General features: G+C 45.1%; 1 protein-coding gene and 3 long non-coding RNA genes across 4 annotated transcripts in view; 3 read left to right on the top strand and 1 right to left on the bottom strand.

Moving 5' to 3' along the window:
- Positions 1–20,931, bottom strand: part of LOC135412873 (uncharacterized) — a 636,102-nt gene that overhangs the window by 497,493 nt on the left and 117,678 nt on the right. The window lies entirely within an intron of this gene.
- LOC135412845 (uncharacterized) lies at positions 655–20,757 on the top strand. The gene is made up of 3 exons (XR_010429974.1): positions 655–711; positions 1,673–1,727; positions 20,658–20,757. It is a non-coding gene; the product is annotated as an uncharacterized LOC135412845 (long non-coding RNA).
- LOC135412844 (uncharacterized) lies at positions 4,010–5,684 on the top strand. The gene is made up of 3 exons (XR_010429973.1): positions 4,010–4,110; positions 5,092–5,143; positions 5,468–5,684. It is a non-coding gene; the product is annotated as an uncharacterized LOC135412844 (long non-coding RNA).
- Positions 12,187–15,827, top strand: LOC135413846 (osteopontin-like). Its single transcript, XM_064653995.1, has 5 exons — positions 12,187–12,413; positions 13,674–13,740; positions 13,841–13,891; positions 14,692–14,955; positions 15,404–15,827. The coding sequence occupies exons 2-5, from the start codon at positions 13,687–13,689 to the stop codon at positions 15,656–15,658; spliced, it is 624 nt and encodes a 207-aa protein (XP_064510065.1). The 5' UTR covers positions 12,187–12,413; positions 13,674–13,686; the 3' UTR covers positions 15,659–15,827.

Below are 20,931 nucleotides of genomic sequence, written 5' to 3'. Positions count from 1 at the left end.
ACTGCTGAATTTGCCTCTTTGGGGCAGAAAAAGGAAAAGATTTGGCTGCAGCCTACATCCAATTAGGGATCTGAAAGAGGGGAGCAGGGAGGAGGGCTTCAGATGGTTCCTAAACTGCCTTTGTTTGTACCTCGTTCCATCAGTGGGAGCAGAACCAGGAGCACCCACTTGTTTCCAGTGCAGCAGACAATTCAGTTGTGCCACTGGTGAATGAGGATGAAGAGGAACCAAGACATAATGATGGGTATGTGACAGATCAAGTAACTTTCTAAAAGTCCAATGTCTGACATAGGGTGGAAAGAGGTTTTTGCCAAGGCTTTGAGTTCTGCTTGATTCTGTGCAAAACTCCAGACCTGGGATGTAGTGGCCTGTCTGGAAGAGAACTAACTAAAAAACCCAAAAAAATCCAGTAAACCCCAGAAGAAATCTTTCTTCTCTCTTCATGAAGTCATAAATGAATGGATCTTACACTGTGGCTTGAGATACACTGAAATGCTTGCAGTACATAAAAGTTCTTGGAATGATTGTGTTGCTGGGCTGGGTTGTAGCTAGATCAGAAGAAGGGATGTTTTGATTTCTGACAATTTATGTATCACTCACCCCTGATGAGTGGTGCAATTAACAGCTGAATTTTTTTCTTGCTCTCTCCTCTCTACCACAAGACCCAGTGCTACCCTTACAAATGTGCTGTACCAGGATTGCTTCCTAGGGGTAAGAATCCACATGTTACCACCTTTTCATTTTCTGTGGGAGGGGGAATGGAGCAGGGCAGGAGCTGCATAACTCATTTGGCTAACATGGCATGCTAGAGGCAGCTGGCTTGAAGCACAGCCCTTGCTTTGAAGCTCCAAGTAGCACATCCCTCCAAGTCACTTCTCAGGGGTGCCTGTAGAGGGGGATCCCTCGCCAAGATGGCACTGGGAGATCTGTGGGTTCCCGATATTAGAGCAGTAATGGACTGAATGCAGACATCTAAGATCTATTTGCCTGGCACCAACACAGCAGCCAGGCTTGAATTCTTTACTGCAACCCCTCCTGTGGCTTCCTTTCTTCAGCAGCTGTTCATGTCATACGAGTAGTTACGGATATCACCCTTGAATTTGACTGGTTAGGGCAGAAAGAGGGATAGAAACACCTCCAGCCTAAATCCAATTGGGGAACTGAAAGAGGGGAGCAGGGAGGAGGGGCTACAGGTAGTTCTAAGCTGCCTCCATTTCGACCCCGTTGCAGCAGTGGGAGCAGAACCAGCAGCACCCAGCTGGAAACCCACTTGTTTCCAGTGCAGCAGATAATTCAGTTGTGCTACTGACAAGTGATGATGAAGAGGAACCAAGAGATAATGATGGGTATGTGACAGATGAAGTGTCTTTCTACAGTCTGATTTCTGACATTGGGTTGAAAGAGGTTGTTGCCCACAAAATCTGCTGCAAAATCCAGCAGAAACCTTTCTTCTCTGTTCGTGGAGTCATTAACAAAAGGATCTTACACTGTGGCTTGAGACACACTGAAATGCTTGAAGTACATAAAAGCTCTTGAAATGGTTGTGTTGCTGGGCTGGGATGTTGCTAGATCAGAGAAGGGGATGTTTTAATTTCTGACACTTTATGTGTTGGTAACCCTCCATGCACAGTGAAATTAATGGCTGTTGTTCTTTCTGGTTCTGTTCATCTAGAACATGGCCAGCTGGTCCTGTTACCTCTCCAATTTGGAGAGAGGAGAACTCACAGGTAAGGATCCACATGCTGTTATCCTTTCAGCTTTATGGGAGGGCAAAGAGGACAGAGGGGGATCTGCACAGCTCAGCTGGCTGATGTGGGATGCTACGGGCAGCTGGCTTGAGCACAGACCTTGCTTTGCAGCTCCAACTAGCACGTCCCTCCAAGTCACTTCTCAGGGGTGTACACACAGGGAGGAACCCTTGCCAAGATGGCACATCTGTGGGTTCCTTATTATTCTGGCAGATACTGACTGATTGCAGATACTCCAAGTCCTATTAGCCTGGTGCCAGTGCAGCATCAAACTTGAATTCTTTACTCCAAACCCCTCTTGTGGTTTCCTTTCTTCAGCAGCCGTTCATCTAACATGGATTGTTTATGGCTATCACTGCTGAATTTTCCCATTTGGGGGAGAAAGAGGGAAAGTTAAACCTCTGGGTCAAATCCAGTTAGAGATGTGAAACAGAGGAGGTGGCAGAAGGGCGTTCAGGTGTTATTAAGCTGCCTCTGATTTTACCCTGTTCCATCAGTGGGAGCAGAACTAGCAGCACCCTCTTGCTTGTTTTCAGGGCAACAGCTAACTGACTATTCCTTTGAATGTTCTTAACCAAAATAAGAAGTCTGGAGCCTGCCATTCTTTGCCTGTTCTCTCGTATCTTCTTCACTGAGCTGGTGTTAGTATGGAACACCAGGCATGCACACCAGATTCTAATTGTATTTTCTTTTCTCTCCCTTCCCATATGCATTGGTGAAGCTTCTTGAAGGTGAGTTGACTTTTTCCAATGGAATTATCCTAAATGTACTCATTATTTTTTATTTGTCTTTTCCAACAGACTCTAGTACCAGGGATTGAAACTGCATTTAGCAGAAGGCAAAGGACAGTGCTAAAGCCTCTGGCCAATGTCTTAGAGAATGGATCCCATCTGTGTCTGCTAGCTGCTATCAGACACAGTGGAATATCCCTGCAACAGAAGTTGTAGCTGAATACTCTTGCAGGAAAGAACTTTAATTTGGTGACATTTTCTGTAATTTTAATTGATTAGTGCTGGATTATTGTTACATGGACACTGGAGTTGCAGAGATCATTGTTGCATATGGTTTCTGAGAATTAAAAAGTGAACAGCAGGTCTTGAGCCTTCAGATGTTACAGACTAGGCCACTAAAAATTGATCTCCTTTGAACTTGGGTGATAAAACTCCATTTTCAAGTTACCTTAACTGAGGAGGGAGATGATGGCAATTTCTAGGGAGACACTGCTTCAAGTGTTTTTATAATTTCCAAGGACTGTTCTCAATAAGACTCGTTTGATAGAAAGTGCCTTTGAGTGGGGAGGTTTCATTGAACACAGACAAAAAGAGGGCAACAGTTTAGCATCATACAGCAACAAGGAAGCACAGCAGCTCCAGAATGTACAGTTTTAGATTTAAGCATTTATTCCATCCCTTCTGAAACTTTTGGAACAAAGCACTCTGTGTTTTGCCAAGCCTTTTTCTTGTGTATGTGCTATGTCACCATGCTCCTTGGGAACTTGACTGCAGTCCTCTCTCCCCTATCACACAGCAATTGTTGCCATTCCTTACCATAGGATCACAGCAGACCGTATTAGTAAGAACAGTGTGAGAGACCTTCCCTTTATAGGGCATATTTATTCACAGGCAGTGTATCTCAGTGGACACTGAGAATCTCTCAGGTCACGTTTTAACTGTTTGTAGGGTGATTATAGCAAATGTTTTGTTTCTGTAGCAGAATAGTCTCAATGTGTGGAAGGGTTCAGCCTTAATATTTAGGAAACTACTTTGTGTGAGATTGCTTGTAACCCAGCTGAATAGTGTCCATTTCAAATAGGACCCATTACAAACTATTTACAATAACGCGTTTGAAGGATAGTTCCAGGGAAAAAGAGAGAGTAAATGATAGATCTGACTTACCAAAATTAACTTACAGGGTATGAACAACAAAGGAGAAATCTTACACCAAGAAACCAGCAACTGTTGGACAGCCCTGTACTGCGCAGTTATGATGAATATGAAACAGCAGATGATGTGACTGATGTGGAATCTGAAGTGACTGACGTAGAGTCTGAAGTGACTGACGTAGAGTCTGAAGTGACTGATGTGGAATCTGAAGAGACTGACGTAGAATCTGAAGTGGCTGATGCAGAGTCTGAAGTGGCTGATGCAGAGTCTGAAGTGACTGATGCAGAGTCTGAAGTGACTGACGTAGAGTCTGAAGTGACTGACATAGAATCTGAAGTGACTGATGCAGAGTCTGAAGTGACTGATGCAGAGTCTGAAGTGATTGACATAGAGTATGCAGTGGCTGACACAGAGTATGCACCGGCTGATGTAGCGCCTGAAGTACGGAGATCATTGGACGAGGAACCTGCAATTTCAGAGTACGTACGCCTCGTGACCTACCAAAGAGTGATTTTTGCTTCTTTGAAGCCTTCACTTTATTTGTTTCCCTCTTCCAATGAGGATTGCATCCTGTGCTGCATGATGATGAAAGGATAATGTTTGCACTTGGGGAGAAAAAGGCAGCCCAAGGCAGATGGGCAACTTTGCATACAACCTTAAAGACGAGTTTGGGGGTATGGCAAGAAAGGGTGATTAGTCACAGGCCCTTGCTCATAAGATGTTGCATTTACTTTTCATGTTAGGCTCTAGTAGTGATCTTGGATCTGGAAATATTTTCAGTAGTGTGGATGGTTTGGCATCACAAGACTGGCAGGCAGCAGCCAGGCCAATTCTGTGCAAGTCTTAATAAAGCTGGTATGCTTTGAGCCTTTTGGATTACTGAAAGGCAACATAAGAGAGAACTTAAAATAAAAAAAGAATATTTTTTCCTTCGGTCTCAAGCTTCTCTGTTACAGAGCGTGCCTTCCTGCTCTCAGTAGGTAAGGCTGGAAGAGCTCAGAGCTGCAGAACATTGACCAGAGGGTTCTTCCTGAGGCTGGAGCTTGCCAGAGCCATCTGCAGTGTTACTCTGTAGTGTCAGACCTCATTCCATTCTAGAATGAATACTTTCCAGAGGACAGCTTGATGCTTTGGTTGCAAAGCTGTTATTGATGACCCGTTGGAGATAAATGCTGCCATATATAGACTTCCCAGTGCTAGAGACTGCTCTTACTTCAAATCCTAGAGCAGGGTGGCTGACTTCATCTTTCTCCCAGTGAAAACCAAGACACTGTCTCCTTTAGGACAGGGAGATCTGAACTCTTCATTACATGCAGCAAACTGAGAGAGTTAAAGACATACAGGGTTTTTCCAAAGAAATGCATCGTGGCTCCTCAGTGCAGTCAGATAATTATGTGACATTTTATAGATGAGTAACCCTCGATGCCCAGTGGTACTAATTCTGGGTCTGCTCTCTCTAGGGAATGGCAACGAGCTGTAAGGTGCCCGATCTGCATGGATTTTTTTTCACAGGTAAGGATCCCCGTTGTCATCCTTTCAGCTTTGTGGGAGGGGTAACGGGGCAGAGGGGGAGCTGTGCAACTCAGCTGACTAATGTGGGGTGCTATGGGCAGCTGGCTTGAAGCACAGACCTTGCTGTGAAGTTCCACAAGTCACTTCTTGGCGGTGCACGTAGAGGGAGAAACCCTTGCCAAGATGGCCCTGGCAGATCTGGGGGTTCCTTATTCTAGTCATGGACTGATTCCAGATATTCCAAGTCCTATTTTCCTGGTGCCAGTAGAGCAGCAAACTCAAATCCTTTCCTCCCAACACATGTTGTGGTTTCCTTTCTTCCAGATTATACGAAGTGTCCGACAGGTTGTGTCAACCCAGTGTGGCCATCTCTTCTGCAGTCGGTGCATCGCTGTTGCCCTTGAGAATTCCAGGGCTTGCCCAACCTGCAGAACAGAACTCCCTCCCAGAGACTATCATCCCGTTTATTTCTGAGTATTTCTGTTTCTCAGGACAGAAGTATCCCCCCCAGTCAGATGGATTTTCGGGGGTAGGTGGCAGAAAGACTTTTTTCTTCATGTACATAGTTCTTGTTGTATACAGTTCCATTTTTCCTGAGTTTAACTATAAATAAACTATTAATTTGTTTAAATAGAGTCAAGTCTGTCTGCTTATCTATGTTGGACTCTGCTGGTAGACAGAGACTTCTTTTAACAGGTGGCAATAAACTTCTTGGTTTGATCAGTCAGAAGCACTCGTTCTTTTCATCACCCTGTAGTTTTTGATTTTGGGGGAAAAATGCTAAAGGCATAAGCTTTGTCGTTCTTGGGGCAGTGTGTGTTGTATGGTAAAAGGAAAGGGGCAGTGCTTGGGGTGTGAGGGCTTCTGTTTCTCAGGAAAGACTCAGCTGAATGTTTTGGTGAAAATGTCCTGATTTCAATACTTTGAGGATTGAAAGAGCAGCAGATTGTGCACACGTCCAAAGAAAAATATTTTCTTTGAGAATATAGCTGTGTAACTTGCTGTGTTCAACATTTAGCCTGCAAAATACGTCTTTACCTGTGAGGTAAAGACATAAAGCAACCGCTGGGGAGCGCATCACCACCATGATCACTACCCTCACCATCATCATCACCATCATCATTTACCTTTCCCACTCTAAAACCGACTTGTCTGCAGAACAAGGAGCCAGCAGCAGCTCCTAGACCCTGGCTGCTGACGTGGTCTGGCAGCAAGTGTCCCCATCAGTGACAGGGAGATACAGTGGACATCGCCAGCCAGTGCTGACGGCATGTACCTGTCCAGATTTTGGGAGAAAGCGTCCTACTGAGCACACAAGTTGTTTCTCTAACTGCCTGCAGGCCTAAGCAAGACCTACACTTCCCAAGCTCTGGTTTCAGTGCTTGCAAACATCTCCATCTGCCAGCTGGCCGTGGCACTTCACAGCTCAGGGGCTGTCGCTGCAGAAACATCCTACCCTGCATGTGAGTCTTCCACAAGGGCTCATCCTGCATTTCCCCTTGAAAAATTCAATTTCATCAGTGGAGTTTTCAGATCCTGGGGATGGAAACCTCAGGGAAAAAGAAACTGTCACGGACTTCAGGTGCCATTACCTACCCAACCACCACTGGATGTGGCACACTAAGGGTTGACTTAAGGGCATTTGCAATCAGAATGCCAAATTCCTTGCTGCTTGGAGAGGAAATCAAAAATAAAGACAGTTGCATTGTTACACTGACATTTCTGGTCGATTTGGATTAAAAGATAAAAGTTTGCTGCAAGTTGTCATATCTGAAAAGCACTGCTTCCTTCTGTAAAGGAACTTTTTCATAGGTATTTTAGGATAGGAATTCTTTAGTCCTCTATTGCATTTTATGGATTTGATAGGTTGCATATTTGGAAAGATGTACTTTTACTTCTTCCAACAAATCTCACACAAGTTCAATTCAAACCTCTGCTTTGATTGTTGTTTGCTTGTTTTACACCTGCTCCATCAGCAGCCAACGGGTCTTTGCCAAACCTGTTAAACCAAACGTCAAGCTGATATGAGCAGGAGTCACCTACACAGGTGGGGGCTGGCAACCAAGACAGAACATGTGTCCAGGCTGAGAAATTGCATATATTACCTTCTCAGTAACCATCCTGTTTTCACAAGATAGCAAAAAAATTTTCCTTTTCAAGCGAAAGTCCAGCCAACAGTCTAGAAAAAAAAACCCAAACAGAAAGCAAACAAACAAACAACAACCCTCCCCAAACCAAACCAACCAAAAATAAACCCCAAAAGCACACCCATGAGACAGCTGTGGTGTGAAATACAGGTTAAGAGCCACTCCACAGAGCATTTCCCCAGGTGAAATGACATAAGGAAAAAGCCCCCCAAAGCCCCACCAAGAATCAGTGGGTTGGAGTCAAGACCCCAAACTGCCTTAAGAAAGGAGAGCAAAAGCTGAGAGTATTATGGTTTAGGTTGGCATGTTATTGTCAATACAAATAGTTGTAACCTAGCTCATTTCACATGTGTTATGAGGTAGCTGTGATAAAATGGATGGATGCAACATTTTTGTCAAGCCCAGTTGTTTTGGGGAAGATTATCTGCATGGCAGTAGATTTATACATGTGGTGTGGGACCTATATTCTCCCCTCAGCACCTTTTTGTCTCCAGGCTCATTTTAGCAGGGAAAGCAGTTCCAGATTTCCAGCTAAACCAGCCCAGGATTATCTCATGCCACAGTAGCCTTTTTATGCATATGAAGTGACTGGGGCTAATTTTCTTAGTTCTGTGTCGGATGTTTTGTGTAGTTTCATAGTATTGCTTAACACAACAGACATAAGAAAATTCACATGATTGAGAGCCCAGACCTGGCATGCTGTAGGCTCACCTGTCAGAGGCTTGGGGTCATCATTTTTAGGTGCTGACAGGGACGTGCTTTTCCCATGCAAGTGCACAGAGATTGTCAGAGACCACTTCTATTAGCTGCCTCCAAAGAGAGGGAGGATTTGCTCCAGAAGTTTTCAGTATTTCTCTGGCACTTGGCTACGAAGTGCTGGAAATTGCAGGTCAGCTTAGCTAAACACAGACCAGTTTTGATTAACATGAGAGATGAATGCAAATGGCATGGTAGCAGTTGATGGGGCAGTGATGCTCAGAGGGGGCGAGAGGCAGTTTTGGAGGGTGATGCAACAAGTTTGTCTGCCAAATATTTCTGGTAAGGCAGCTGCTGGCAAATACTTTCTGATAAGCCACAAACACCATGCAGTGGTGAACAATCAAAAACTAAAAATTAAAGGGGAGAAGTTAACATTATCCCAATATTAGCCTCTAAAAAGATGACCAGCAGTTACAACTTCCCTTGGTTTCCTGTGTGCCCCAAGGACGCAGCAACCCCGCTGACTTTTGCAGTGTCAGGATTTCTCCTCCTTATACTTTGGGTTTAATTTAAGACCTGTGTAGAGATAGAAAGCTGAGCATGTGGGCAAAGCATCACACCTGACCCAGTCCTGCTCTGTCAAAACAGACTGTTGTCAGCAAAGCCACAAGGAGAAAGGCAGGGCTGTGTTTTCCAGGTGCTGTAACCTGCTGCCCTGGAGCCGTAGGTTAGAGGGCTTCGACCCCTTGCACAAACAGTGCAAATCAGTGTCGGTGGGGTTTTGGGAAATGGTTATTAATGTTCATGCTGTTTCCCCTCTTAGAGGACACAGAAGTGTTTTTAGAAAATTAAGGACTTTCACCTGCCTTGCATTGTGACTTGTGCCCTGATGAAGTAGAATTAAACTCTCTCTTCTTCTGGAGGTGGGGACGTTTACAGTTTATAGTTTTTGTGAAACTGTAAAAAGCTAGCAGAGGCTTCAGGATGCAACTGCAGGTACTAATATCAAGTTCCCCAGCCTTTAGAGAAAATTCTCCTCTTTGGGCCGTTTATGCCACCACTTTCCTCCCCTTGGTAGTCTTCACAGTCCTGGCACCATTCCAGTTCAAAACTTGGACACGCTCCCATGGAATTCGGGGGGTGCTGACCCCATTTAGGGCAGTGTTGTGGCCTGTGGACCATGGAGTGCAGGGCAGCTGTGTGAAGTTGCAAAGTCCCTGTAAAGGTGTTTTCTTCTACAGTGACCACTGATGTCCCCCAGGAGGGATGATGGGGGTACTCTCTGGGAGGAAAAGCACAGCACAGGCTGTAGCAGCACGCTCTGTCTAAGAGGAAATACAGCAGCTCAAAATTTGTCTTACAAGTTTATCAGTGACGACCTCAGCAAAGAGAGTCACCTGATCATTGATAAGCTCAGTAGAGGAAGGTCTGCTGGTTTTAGTGTTGAAGAGTGCTGAGAGCAGCTTGACCAAACTATCAGACCCCACCACAAGGACATGCAAGACAGAGGCTCCCTGACTGAGGCTGGGAGCAGCAAGGATGTGCAGGCCCTGATACAAAACTGAGAGTCAGGAGTGTGAAGCAGAAGAAACTAGAGAGTTGCTAACACCTTTGTCAGCAACAAAACATATTTTGCTGAGTAAGGTGACAACACATAATCTAAAAAAATTACATATGACTGACAGTCAATCCCTCTACACTATAAAAGCCCAGACTTTTTAACGGTAGGGTCTCCTAACAAACCCCTTCTCTGAATGTGTGTGGAGATTTCTCCCTGGAGTGGGAACGCCCCTCAAGGTTAGTCCTCCAGACTGAGCAAAAGAGATTTGCCCCTGGTCATTGCTATGAGTGACCAGAGGCAAATATAATTACTTCAATTGTTTTATTACAATTACTTCAATATTCCTTGAAAAATAGTGCACTATACTAATAGTTAAAGCTATCCATCCATATTGTGTGGTAATTCTGACAAAACTCCTTTTTTTCTATCATTATCATTACTGTAACCCATTTCAATAAATCATTCCTTTTATTTGTATAAATATATTTGGTTTGCCATCCTTAATCCTGCAGGACAAAGCTGTATAAAGGTCAATATAAACCACTGAAAAGTCTAGGGCTAAGACTGGATCCAGGTGCATGTAGGCTCCTCTCTGAGAAGGAGTTTAGAAAAGCAATGGGGCTTCTCTAATAATACACTTTCTCTAATAAACTTTGTCTGAAGCTCCCACTCTGCCTGTGACAGAGGTGCTGAAAACCCACCGCTGTCTCAAGTATCTCAGGGCCCACAGCAGCTGTGGTCAAGCCCTTCACACCTGCGTTTCACCTCTTGGAAGATATGCTGGAGAAACCTGCTGACTGCAGGTCCTGCACACATGGCTTGCTTTACACTCTCCTCCCGTCAGAGACGTGATCCAGGGACAATTTCTGGGCATGAAAAGTACATGTTTAAGGAGGGATGGCAGTGGGACTTGGCTTGCTTTGGAAATAAACACCGGGGGTGTGTAATGCGATAGCACGTATACTTGGCTCCAGCTGGGCTGTTTCTCTATAGTGTGTTGTTTTGGGGTTCTGGACCAGAAATCTGTAGGTTTGTTTTTGTACCAGTGACTCAACCACTAAACTGCTAAACCTTCTCCACAGTCAGTGTCTCGGAAAAGCCAAACAAGCAACTCGGACTGCATGAAAACATGAGCTGCAGACTGGCCTGAAAGCCAAAAGAAAACTATAATTTACTGGAAGGGAAGGTCCTCTTTAAATTTACAGAAAAGAGCATATATAGAAATCTAACAAAAGCATGTAATGATTGTCTGGCAGGGACCAGGGAATGCTGCTGCAAGAAGTGCTGCAAGAAGGCTTCTTTTGGTTGAAAACTCTTTCCTCAGTTAGTATCTGGTCACATAGCTCCAAAAATAAAAGCCAGGGTAGTCCTCATTCAGGTGGATCCTTACATGCAGAACTACTAATGATGTACCATACACTATCTTTTTATCCAATTCTCCTTCTAGGATATTAGAAGACTCTATGAAGTAAACTAAGTTGAACTTCCAGCTGTTGCTGATCTCAGCTCCAAAATATAATTAGCTAGGTCTATGTGATCATGTGGTGGGCAGGTGCTGAGCTAACTTGGGGATGTTTCTCACCATGTTTCTAAACATGCCACAGTGTTAAGAAGCACAGGATAACTGGTAACATGGGCCTCTTACAACAAGGTGTCTATTGTCTGCTTGACTAAGGACACAGCAAACATTAGCTGGGTATCAGAGATGAGGAGAAAGAGAACTGCTTTGAAACAGTTATAAATATTCTGCCTTCTGAAAGGGCTGTTTGGGATGTTTCCCTGTGTTTGAATGACACCTCATTGCCATTTTAAGGAAACACCAAATGGAAGAGGGTCTCAGAGCCTTACAGCACATCCCGGCTGATGCAGAGTCTGCCCAAAGCTATGGCTGTCCAAGCGAGGCACTGCCAGAATATATGTCACCCATCAACAGGGCCAATGCCCTGCTCCATAGCAGACACAGAATTTCATACCATGGGGAAATCAATCCCTTGATTTCCAATGTTAATCATGGCACTTCTCAAACTGGAGCTACAGCTGCTTTCTCCCCTCCTTTTTTTTTTTTTTTTCAGGTTGACCAAACCATCTAAGAAAGGAGCAAGAAGGGACACAAATCAAGAGAAGTGAGAATTTCTCAAAATCAAATCTTTTTTAATTAGACTATCGCTGGCTCTTCTATATCTTTACAAACAAGTCTCTGGATGTAGAATGCCTACTGAGACAACTAATTTTATTAACTTTTTTTTCCCCAGGTCAGACCAAAAAACACAAAAGGCCATATTCTGCCCCATATTTGCAATTCCCATTGCACCACGTATGCCCTGGAGAGCAAATCTACAACTTTGTGGAAGCATTAACGCCTTTTTGGTTAATTTTATGTTCAGATTTCTTTCTTCCTGCTCACATTACAGATTCCTACTCCCTACAGAGCAGGGCACAAAAGGTTTCTGGGAAACTGGGCTCTGCCTCTTCACAAAAGGAGGACAGATGTGCCCCGAAGCCCTCCTACACGATACCAACTGCTGGGCATACAACAGACCTGCTGGTTAATGATCTCGCCCAGAAGTAATGTTTTAACCATAGAGTAGTTTTTGTTTGCTTCAAAAGCCACAAAGCCAAAGAGGAAGTGTAGGAGAACGTGGGCAGGACGGCGGCCAGGAGCCTCATGACCTCATCTTTTTCCGCCACATGGGGATTGGTGGCTGTGCTTGGGACAGGGTTTAAATTCCCGAAGGTCACAGATGTCAGGCAGTCAGGGGACAAGGGCAGAAAGACAGAGCTTCTGGGAGCCAACTGACTGGAGCTGCTGCTGGGATCACTAGGAGTGCTCTTGCTGCAGCTGACTCCTCCAGCACCAGAAAAGGTAATGTTTTTGCTTTTACTACCTGACATGTGCTAATCTGTCTGCAGCTTTAGTCAAGCAAACACTGAGCAGGAGATCTTTGAAAATTGCTTCACTGGGCAGGGACATTTGATGTTGCTCTGTGGAAAAAGGTGTGTTTTTATAGGAGCAAGGTTGCTTTAGCAATGCAAGGTATTATACATAATGACAATTTTAAACCTGCGTGCTTATAGATGTCAGGAGGAGGTTGTTGAAAACTCTGCCACTGAATCATGTGCTGCAAACTCAAAGCTGGTGCTTGAACACAGAAAGCTTTCTCCCTCATGTAACCACTGCCTGGCAGTGTCCTTGTTTTTTCTGGCAGGCTCACAGTTTGTGCTGCACAATCCTGAATGGATGGGACACTTGTCCTTCTCTGTGTAACTTGAAATTGCAAAACCTCTAGTAGAGTGTCCTGTCTCAGGGCCAGCCTTACTAATGCATTTTAAATATGTCCTAAGTAGCCTTTTTTTTCCTGCTATGATTTACCAAAGTTTTGAATGCCTCTTGTTCATCAGTGAATTGGTTTAATTTCTCAGGGATGTTCCATATCCTGGGAACTGGTCTGTAAGCACCAAAATTTACTGTAGCTCAGCACTCTCCTAATTTCAGCAGGAATTAGTCATTTATTAAATTGCTAAAACTGCAATGTAAGCAGATGTTTCACGTTATCTCTTGTTTGGAAACACAGGTTATTTTGTTCAAGCTTCTGGAGGAGGAAATAAAGGTCTATCAATAAAAGCAGTTTATTTTCCTATAAACTGACTTTACTCAGAAACTGAAGTTAATAACCCTGAAAACTAGTTTTAAAATAACTGACAAGAGAATCCAAACTGAGTTGGCTTTATGCTGTCTCTTCTCAAAAAAAATACATTAAATGAATGAAGATAAACCAAAGCTGATATTGATAACACTTTGGCTATCACAAAGCTTTTCCTTTGTCTGTGCAAGTCATTAGGTTACAGGATTCAGTTCACCTTCTCAATGGGGCCACTCTCACCAACTGCTCAGCTCTTCTCAGAGCCTCTTAAAAATTATTGCAGCTTTTGAGTAGCTAAGTCATGACAAACCAGCTGGGTGTGGTGGTGATGGAGGACAGAAGACAAAAATTAGTATGTGCAGGTTGGATCCACAGCAGGGAGCTGTTCTCAGCACAGTGAAGTACACTGGGAAAAAGGAAAAGCCTATGGCATTTTTGTGGTACTTTACCTTGTTGACTCACTGTTCCAAAATATTTTCTAGGTAAAACATCACAATGAAGGTGGCAGTTCTGTGTTTATGCCTTATCAGCATCACCGCTGCATGGCCAGTGAGTAAATCACAAATGTGGATCACCAATCACTTGTATTATTTTCTTTGCATCTTAGTGAGAAATACTGATAAATGCTTTTTCCTTTTCTCCCTTCAAGGTCAGTAAATCCAAGCAGCAGGCCATTTCTGCCAGCTCCGAAGAAAAATATGTAAGCTCCTTTTGTCTTTCTATTCATTAGCTTTAATAAATACTTTTTGATTTTTTTTTTGTTTCCTCTAATACATATTTTCTGATACTTGTTTTATGATTGTAGATGCTTGCAGGGCATGTCCTCACCTGGCTGTTAGGAGCCAGTTTCATAGACTTTTTCCTGTGTCTGGTGTCCTGGTTGAGGACTTTCATTAGTTCTATCTCTGCACCAGCACTGCAAACCTTTTGTCTTAATGAAAAATGTGTTAGTTGCCAGTTAAAAAGAGAAAAGGACTATAGCATGGCACAACTACTACGGCCTACATTTGTTAGTGTGGATCAGATGACAATATTTGGTGTTGGAAGAGCACTTTAATCCAATTCCCATCATTTTTTGGAGTGATGTAAGTGAACGGTATTAATTTTGTATATAGCTATTTGATTTATACTCCACTGCCAGCTGCTACCCATGTAAAATCAATTCTTTGCTCTGAGAACCAACTACTGCACGTAGTTTAGAGTCTTCATGATGAGGGAGACAAATCAGTCCCAGTGGAACCGGTAAGTGTTTTGAACAACACTATGTCAGTCGAGTGCTGCAGGGCAGCCAGTGAGTAGCAACACTAATTTTCCTCATTCAAGTGCAGTTCTTGCAGTAGCATCTCTCCCTAAATAGCATCTCCTCCTTAGGCAGGGTGAGGCGAATTCAAAGAAATGCCTGCACATAGCTCCCCAAAACTGCATAAGCCCTGGGCTAGCAGGACAGATACTAGTCTGCACATCTCACATCTGTGTTCATTTGCCTGATGCATAATAAATGTTTTCCAGCACTTTCCTGATGTGTCAAGCAAAAGCCATGAAGATGTGAATGACAATGATGATGATGATAATGATTCCAATGACATGGATGAATCCGATGAGGTTGTCACGGGTTTTCCCACAGACATTCCAGTCACTGTACCATTCCCCCCATTCCCTTTCACCCGGGGAGACAACGCCGGCAGAGGCGACAGCGTGGCCTACAGGATGAGGGCAAAGGCCGCACTGGTGAAGTCTATCAAACTCCACAAAGATGCAAAAAAGGTAAACAGCACTGAGCAGTGGTCCCCATGGTTTTGGAAATGGGTAGTGAACTTGAAGATGGACATGTTGTTTTATGGGAGTCAGCTTTGAGAAGAATCGGTGAGGGGAAAGCAGGCATGAGGGAAGGAATCTATTTTCCCTTGTCTGGATACCCCAAATCAGGGGGTGTTGATGGTGCCAAGGCAAGAGTGTAGCCTGCTGCTGCAAGATATGCAACACTGCAATGATGTACTCACACACATGAAATCTGAGGACAGGATCAAATGTTAATTTCTCATAATGTGAAGGGTTCATTAACTCCATAAAAGTTAGTGTTTCCAGGCAGAGATGTACCATGCAAGCTTTGAGTGTCCCCTCAGCCTAAGCAGCTTTAGTGCAGTAGGGCAGCACTTGTTGATAGATAATTTCCCAGGAGTGACAGTGGCTCTTGTTTTGCTCTCTAACACAGGTCATGTATGATGCCACTGTGGAAGATGAGAGCGATCTGGATGCAGACAGCCAGCGAGCGGGGTTCTCCCGGGAGGATTCTGCTTCCCGCCGCTCCCTGGAGAAGCATGCCATCAGCGTGGAATGGTCTGACAAGAGCCACGGGCAGGACAGCAGCGAGCTGGACAGCAATCAGCCTGACCGGAGCATGGAAAACGACAGCAGGCAGAAATTCGACAGGCATGAGGCACACACAGCTGCACAGGTTTTCCAGTGATGTATCCTGAAGCAGCATCGTCATTGAGGAAACCTGCTGAACTCAGCCTTTGGGTATTAAACCCCTTGAGGAAGCCTTCTTACCTCTTCCAGAGCTGTGATCTCCTCCTGCCCAATTTCACTATCGTGCTACTGCTTCAGGCCAACGAAGTTGCAAAGAACTGCTACAATGCTTCTTAAAAGAAGTCTAAAAACCAATTATGAGCTTTGAGGAACCATTTGAAGGGGCAAGCATTAGTCCAAAAGGCATCTTTTACAGGTTTACAAGCTGGGTACCACAAACAGGGTGTTGGGCACCAACCTTTAGCCCTGAGCTTAAAAAGGAGTTTTGAACTGTATGTTTTTAGGTACAGAGCTTGACACCGACTGTGCAGAGCAGGCCAAGTGGTGCCCATCAGCAATAGCTCTGCTCAGCGCGCAGATACTTTCATGGCTGTGCACGGACAGCGGGGGCAGCCCGGAGAGGCACAAGTCCCCCTTATAACACCATGTTTTTTCAGAAGAGGGCAAAAGCAGACTGCCTGAGGGAGCAGCTGAAAGCAGTACCTCTCAAAAGAAGAGGAACACAGCTATAGAAGAATAATGATTTTTCCCCTCACCTCCTGTAGTTACTCAGTGCCATCATCCCGTGCCAAGGAGCAGGGACTGAGATGGACTGAAATACCACCCAGACCCCAGCAAACCCCTCCTCCCAGTGCTCAGCCTTCCTGCTAAGCTGACAGCCAAACCTGGGCAACTGGAGGGACCCTGAGCACATCCAGATTTTTGGAGGATGGAAGATGCTTCAAAGCCTCCATCCTTTGCCAAGAGAAGCACTTAGTGCCATTGAGAAGGGTGCAAATCAGTCCCAGCAATAAGAAACCTACCTGAGTTTTTCTTCTGCAGAACAAGCCACTCACTACTGCCTCCCACCAAGGGCTTCAAAAATGTTTTTACTTAATTCAAACTGTCTCAATATGTATTTCTCTAATAGATCATCCACCAGCACTTCCCCGTTAAGAGATTGGGAAATGTATTCCGAGGTCACAACCATTGCTATAGTCAAGCAAAGGCACAATTGGACACATGAATTGCAATGCAATTCTCAGTGGGACTAGTAAAAATTATTATAAGTGAATATTATCATCTTTTCGGGGCTTCTTTTGGTAATCCTTGCCTATTTCCCCGCATCCTTATGGTGGATTTAGAAGGACTGCTGTGCAGGGTTGCTTTGGGGAGTGCAATCCTATCCCTGTGCTGAGCTGTGTGGGGAGCCAGGTGTCACACTCCCTCCCATCAATAACCCACCATATGTCCCTGGCAGCCCGAGAGGATGATGCAGCCCTCTTTCACTTGGGTCACCCTGGCAGCAAAACCAACTTGCCCATGGGCAGAGCCCTGTGGGCAAACACAGCCACGGTCGTGGGGCTGAAGGACCGAGCTAGTTGCTGGACCTCTGCTGCCTTGTGGAGTCCAGTTGTTTGTCTACCCACAGCTCAAAATCATTTTCGTTACTAGTGACTCAAAGAGTGAGAAGCAGTACCAACCCACTTGAGGTGGCAAATGGGTTTTCTCACATCATAGCACATTTTCTTGTCATCAGTGATCACTCTGCAGCAGGCTATGTCCGTATATGACATCTTATACTACATTCACCCTTCTTCAATTATTTTATGACCCTTGCTTTGTTCTCCAGGGTACCCCTGATTTGGGAGAGTACAGAGATGAAAACCTCTGGCCAGTGAACCATGCATTTCTCACTTATGAGTTGCTTTCTCCTGACAAAAAACGGTGGCAAACCATAGCCATCAGTGAAAATCCCAATGCTGTTTTTCCAGGGTGATTAATATAGAAGCCAGCTCAATCTGGGCTTAGTTTACACTGTTGGTTGTAATTAACCTTTTATTCTTGGAAGTCAATAGATGTAAACTTCTTCCTTCATGAAATGGAAAGGCAAGGGGTATTTCAGAGGTTCTATGCCTTGCTTTAAAGCTGGTCCACATGGAAGGAGATAGAACAGCTATGTGGCCTTTTCAGCTTTTGTAGGATGCACAGAGAAGGGGCAAGAGATTTCCCTCCCTTCCACCACTGAGTGATGAGTATTTTCAAGAGTCGCTTTAGTTAAAAAGTGTTGGGTCTTACAATAAACATGTTTTCAGCCCCCTGCTGTGATCATTAGCAGCATTGAGGAAGATCAAGCCTGAGAGCCTTCAAATGTTCAACTTACTAAAAGCTACCCCTCCTTTTCCTCAGTGCTCTCTCCTCCCTTGCCCCTAATAACACATTCCTGCTAAAAGCCATCCAGTCCCACCCTGAAATACAAGTGGTGCTGGTTCCACTCAGCCAACCTCCACTGCACCTGGAGTGTGAGTGGACAGGGGCCCTGCCTTAATACATGGGATGTTTCATACTCCAGTAAATCCAGTTTAAACACTTGCTTTCCAAAAATCTTGGATCCAAAGGGCTTAGATAAAAAAAAAATCCTAAAGGAGATTTAATGCTTGATATACAAATGTTAAGATGCTAGAGCAATTCCAAATATATATTTAATATATGAATTACCTCCAACCAGCAACAAATATGAGGAATGAAGGATGTGAATATGATGACTGAAATGAGTTTCCTTCAATTCCCAGGCTCAGGACTGAGAAAAATGGGGAAGTCATCCCCAACCATCCTTAAACTCTCAACATTTTGGCCTAAAAGCAACAGTTGTAATAACAGAGAAATTTTTGTAAGAAATGAACCTCCTCACATAGAGCACGATCTGAAAATATCCTTATGCTCTCCGCAGTGTTGGACAAATTGCCACCATCCTCCCCACACCCGAGAGTGCCCATGGGATCGGAAGCTGAGGAGCATCCCGCATCCAGCAGGGCTGACACAGGGTTGCTGCCACTCTCAAGAGCTCTAGCCAACCCCTTTGAATGCAGGGCCAGTGGCAGACTGGCTAGAAGGAAAATGGAATTTTAATTTCACTTTTTTTCCTGTGTCATCTTTCACAGCAGAGCAGGGCCTTGGGGGGGAAGGTGCTGTCCCCAGAAACAGAGCAAACTTCCTCCTAACCCTGTTGGGAAATGCTCAGCAGAGGAACAGTTGAACACTTGAAAACTTCAAGACTTTAGAGACTTGAAATAAGCATCTAAATTGTTAGATTTTCACCAGTTGGGGGGGGGGGGAGGGAAGTTTGGTGTCCTTTTAATTGCTTTGAATTAGGGCTAAATTTAAAACGAGTCTTTTCAACAACAGAGTAATAAACACGGAGGAAGAAGGTTAAGAAAGGGTTTAATTTTCTCACGGGGGAGGGGAGGTTTTGGTGGGGTTTCTTTAGCTCCCGAAGGGCTGCAGCGCTACTCGGGCTGGAGGCGGAGGGAGGGGGACGTGTCCCTCTGCTCTGCCCTCGTGAGGCCTCGCCCGGAGGCTGCGCCCGGCTCTGACCCGGCACAAGCGGGATGTGCCCGCCGGGCCGGCACGAAGGGCAAGGAAGCAGCGGGCACAAAGATGCTCACAGGGCCAGAGCACCTCTCCTATGGAGCCAGGCTGGGACAGCCGGGGATGTCCAGCCTGGAGAGGAACGGGCTCCGGGGGAGGCCTCACTGCGGCCCTCCAGTGGCTGAAGGGGCCTGTAGGAAAGGCAGAGAGCGATTTCTTCACACGGGCAGTGAGTGAGAGGAAAAGGGGGAACGATTTTAAAGCAGAAGAGGGAAGATTTAGATTAGATGTTAGGAAGAGCTGTGAGGGTGTCGAGACACTGGAGCAGGCTGCCCAGAGAAGCTGTGGATGCCCCGTCCCTGGAAGGCACTATCCCAGGCCAGGCTAGATGGGGCCCTGAGCACCCTGGTCTAGTGGATGAGGTCCCTATCCACGGCAGGGCAGTTAGAACCAGATGATCTTCAAGGTCCCTTCCAAGCCAAAGCATTCTGGGCCTCCATGAGGGTGCAAAGAGGTCACCGGCTACCGGACCATGGAATGTTACCAAACGGTTGCCATGCGGGCGTCCGCACGGAGGGGTCAGGAGCCCAACACTCCATCGACAGTTGGCAGTTGGCGGATACTCTGCTGGGAAGCAGGTGCAGAGCCTCTGTCTTCTCTGTCCCTGCTGGGAACAGAAGGCGATTTGCTGATAATTTTCACGACAAATTCTCAACTAACGGTACAGGTGAGTGTAGATGATCTTTGAAAATGTTTCTGATGCTGTGGGGCTGTTCTGGGCTTCAGGTCCAGCTGCAGGTGTCTGGGACTCAAGTACCAGACTCATAGATTTCCCCTCTAGCTTTGGGCAGAACCTGGTGACTCGTGAAAGGGAATCTTAGAGTATGTGTGGCTATTTAAGAGAACAGGCATTCCAGATAGGTCATCTCCTCTCTTCTTTTCTGATAGGTTTGGAAGAACATCATTCTCTGATTCCTAGAAATCAGGACTTTGTAGCCTGTTCTACCTAAGGAATCTAAGGGATCGATTGCTGTAACTTCCCTGAAATTCCTTTTTTGGTGTTTGTCCCACTGACTTTTCCAGTGGTTTTAGATCACCAAACACCATGAGCACAGTAAGTACTTTACTACTCAATGCAAATCTGATTTCTGAAACATATTTTCTGGGGTACTTCTAGAAAGGATTTCAAGAGTTTTTAGCAAGGGCACGGGAGGAGAAGCCTGTTAAAACTTTATGTAACTTCATGTTCTGGGATACTGAAGGTTTTGAATCTCTTGGGGTGCTAGCAATAGCTCAGAAATGCTTACAGTGTGAGCAACACCCTGATAGAATTGTGAACTAGTCTTCTTCTTTGCAAGCCACTGGGATAGGCTTTTTCCTGGTGAGGCAACTGGTAAGAGATCAGGGGTGATGTCTTTTCCTTGATGCAATGGGCTCAGGCAGGAATGACCCAGAGCACCATTCAATGTGTATTCCAGCCGTTGTGGAGTTGTTTTCTGTATCCTCGTGTACTTTCACTGGTGTTGCAAAAATGAGGGCCCCGTTAATATTACTCCCACACCAAATGCTAAGGCTTTGTTCTCTCTTAGAATCGGCGAAAGCGCCGTGGAGGAGCCGTTAATTCCAGACAAGCTCCGAAACGAAGCAGGCTGCTGGCTTCTAGTGCAGGTGAGGCTTCAGCAGCAGAGCCAATAGACCTTGAAGAAAGTCGTGTGCTTTCTTTTGATCTTGGTAAGAACAGAAACTGCTTCTAGAGGTTTGACATACAGCTGAACATATGCTTTTGCCAGTTTCTAGGCCCTTTACTGGGGAGGAAGGGAAACATGGGATTTTAGGAAGTGCCTAGTACGGCATCCCTAAACA

This window comes from Pseudopipra pipra, chromosome 4, assembly GCF_036250125.1.
Source record: "Pseudopipra pipra isolate bDixPip1 chromosome 4, bDixPip1.hap1, whole genome shotgun sequence".
Taxonomy (NCBI): Eukaryota; Metazoa; Chordata; class Aves; order Passeriformes; family Pipridae; genus Pseudopipra; species Pseudopipra pipra.
Note: the sequence above shows the minus strand (reverse complement) of the source record. Positions and strands in the feature narration are given on the sequence as shown.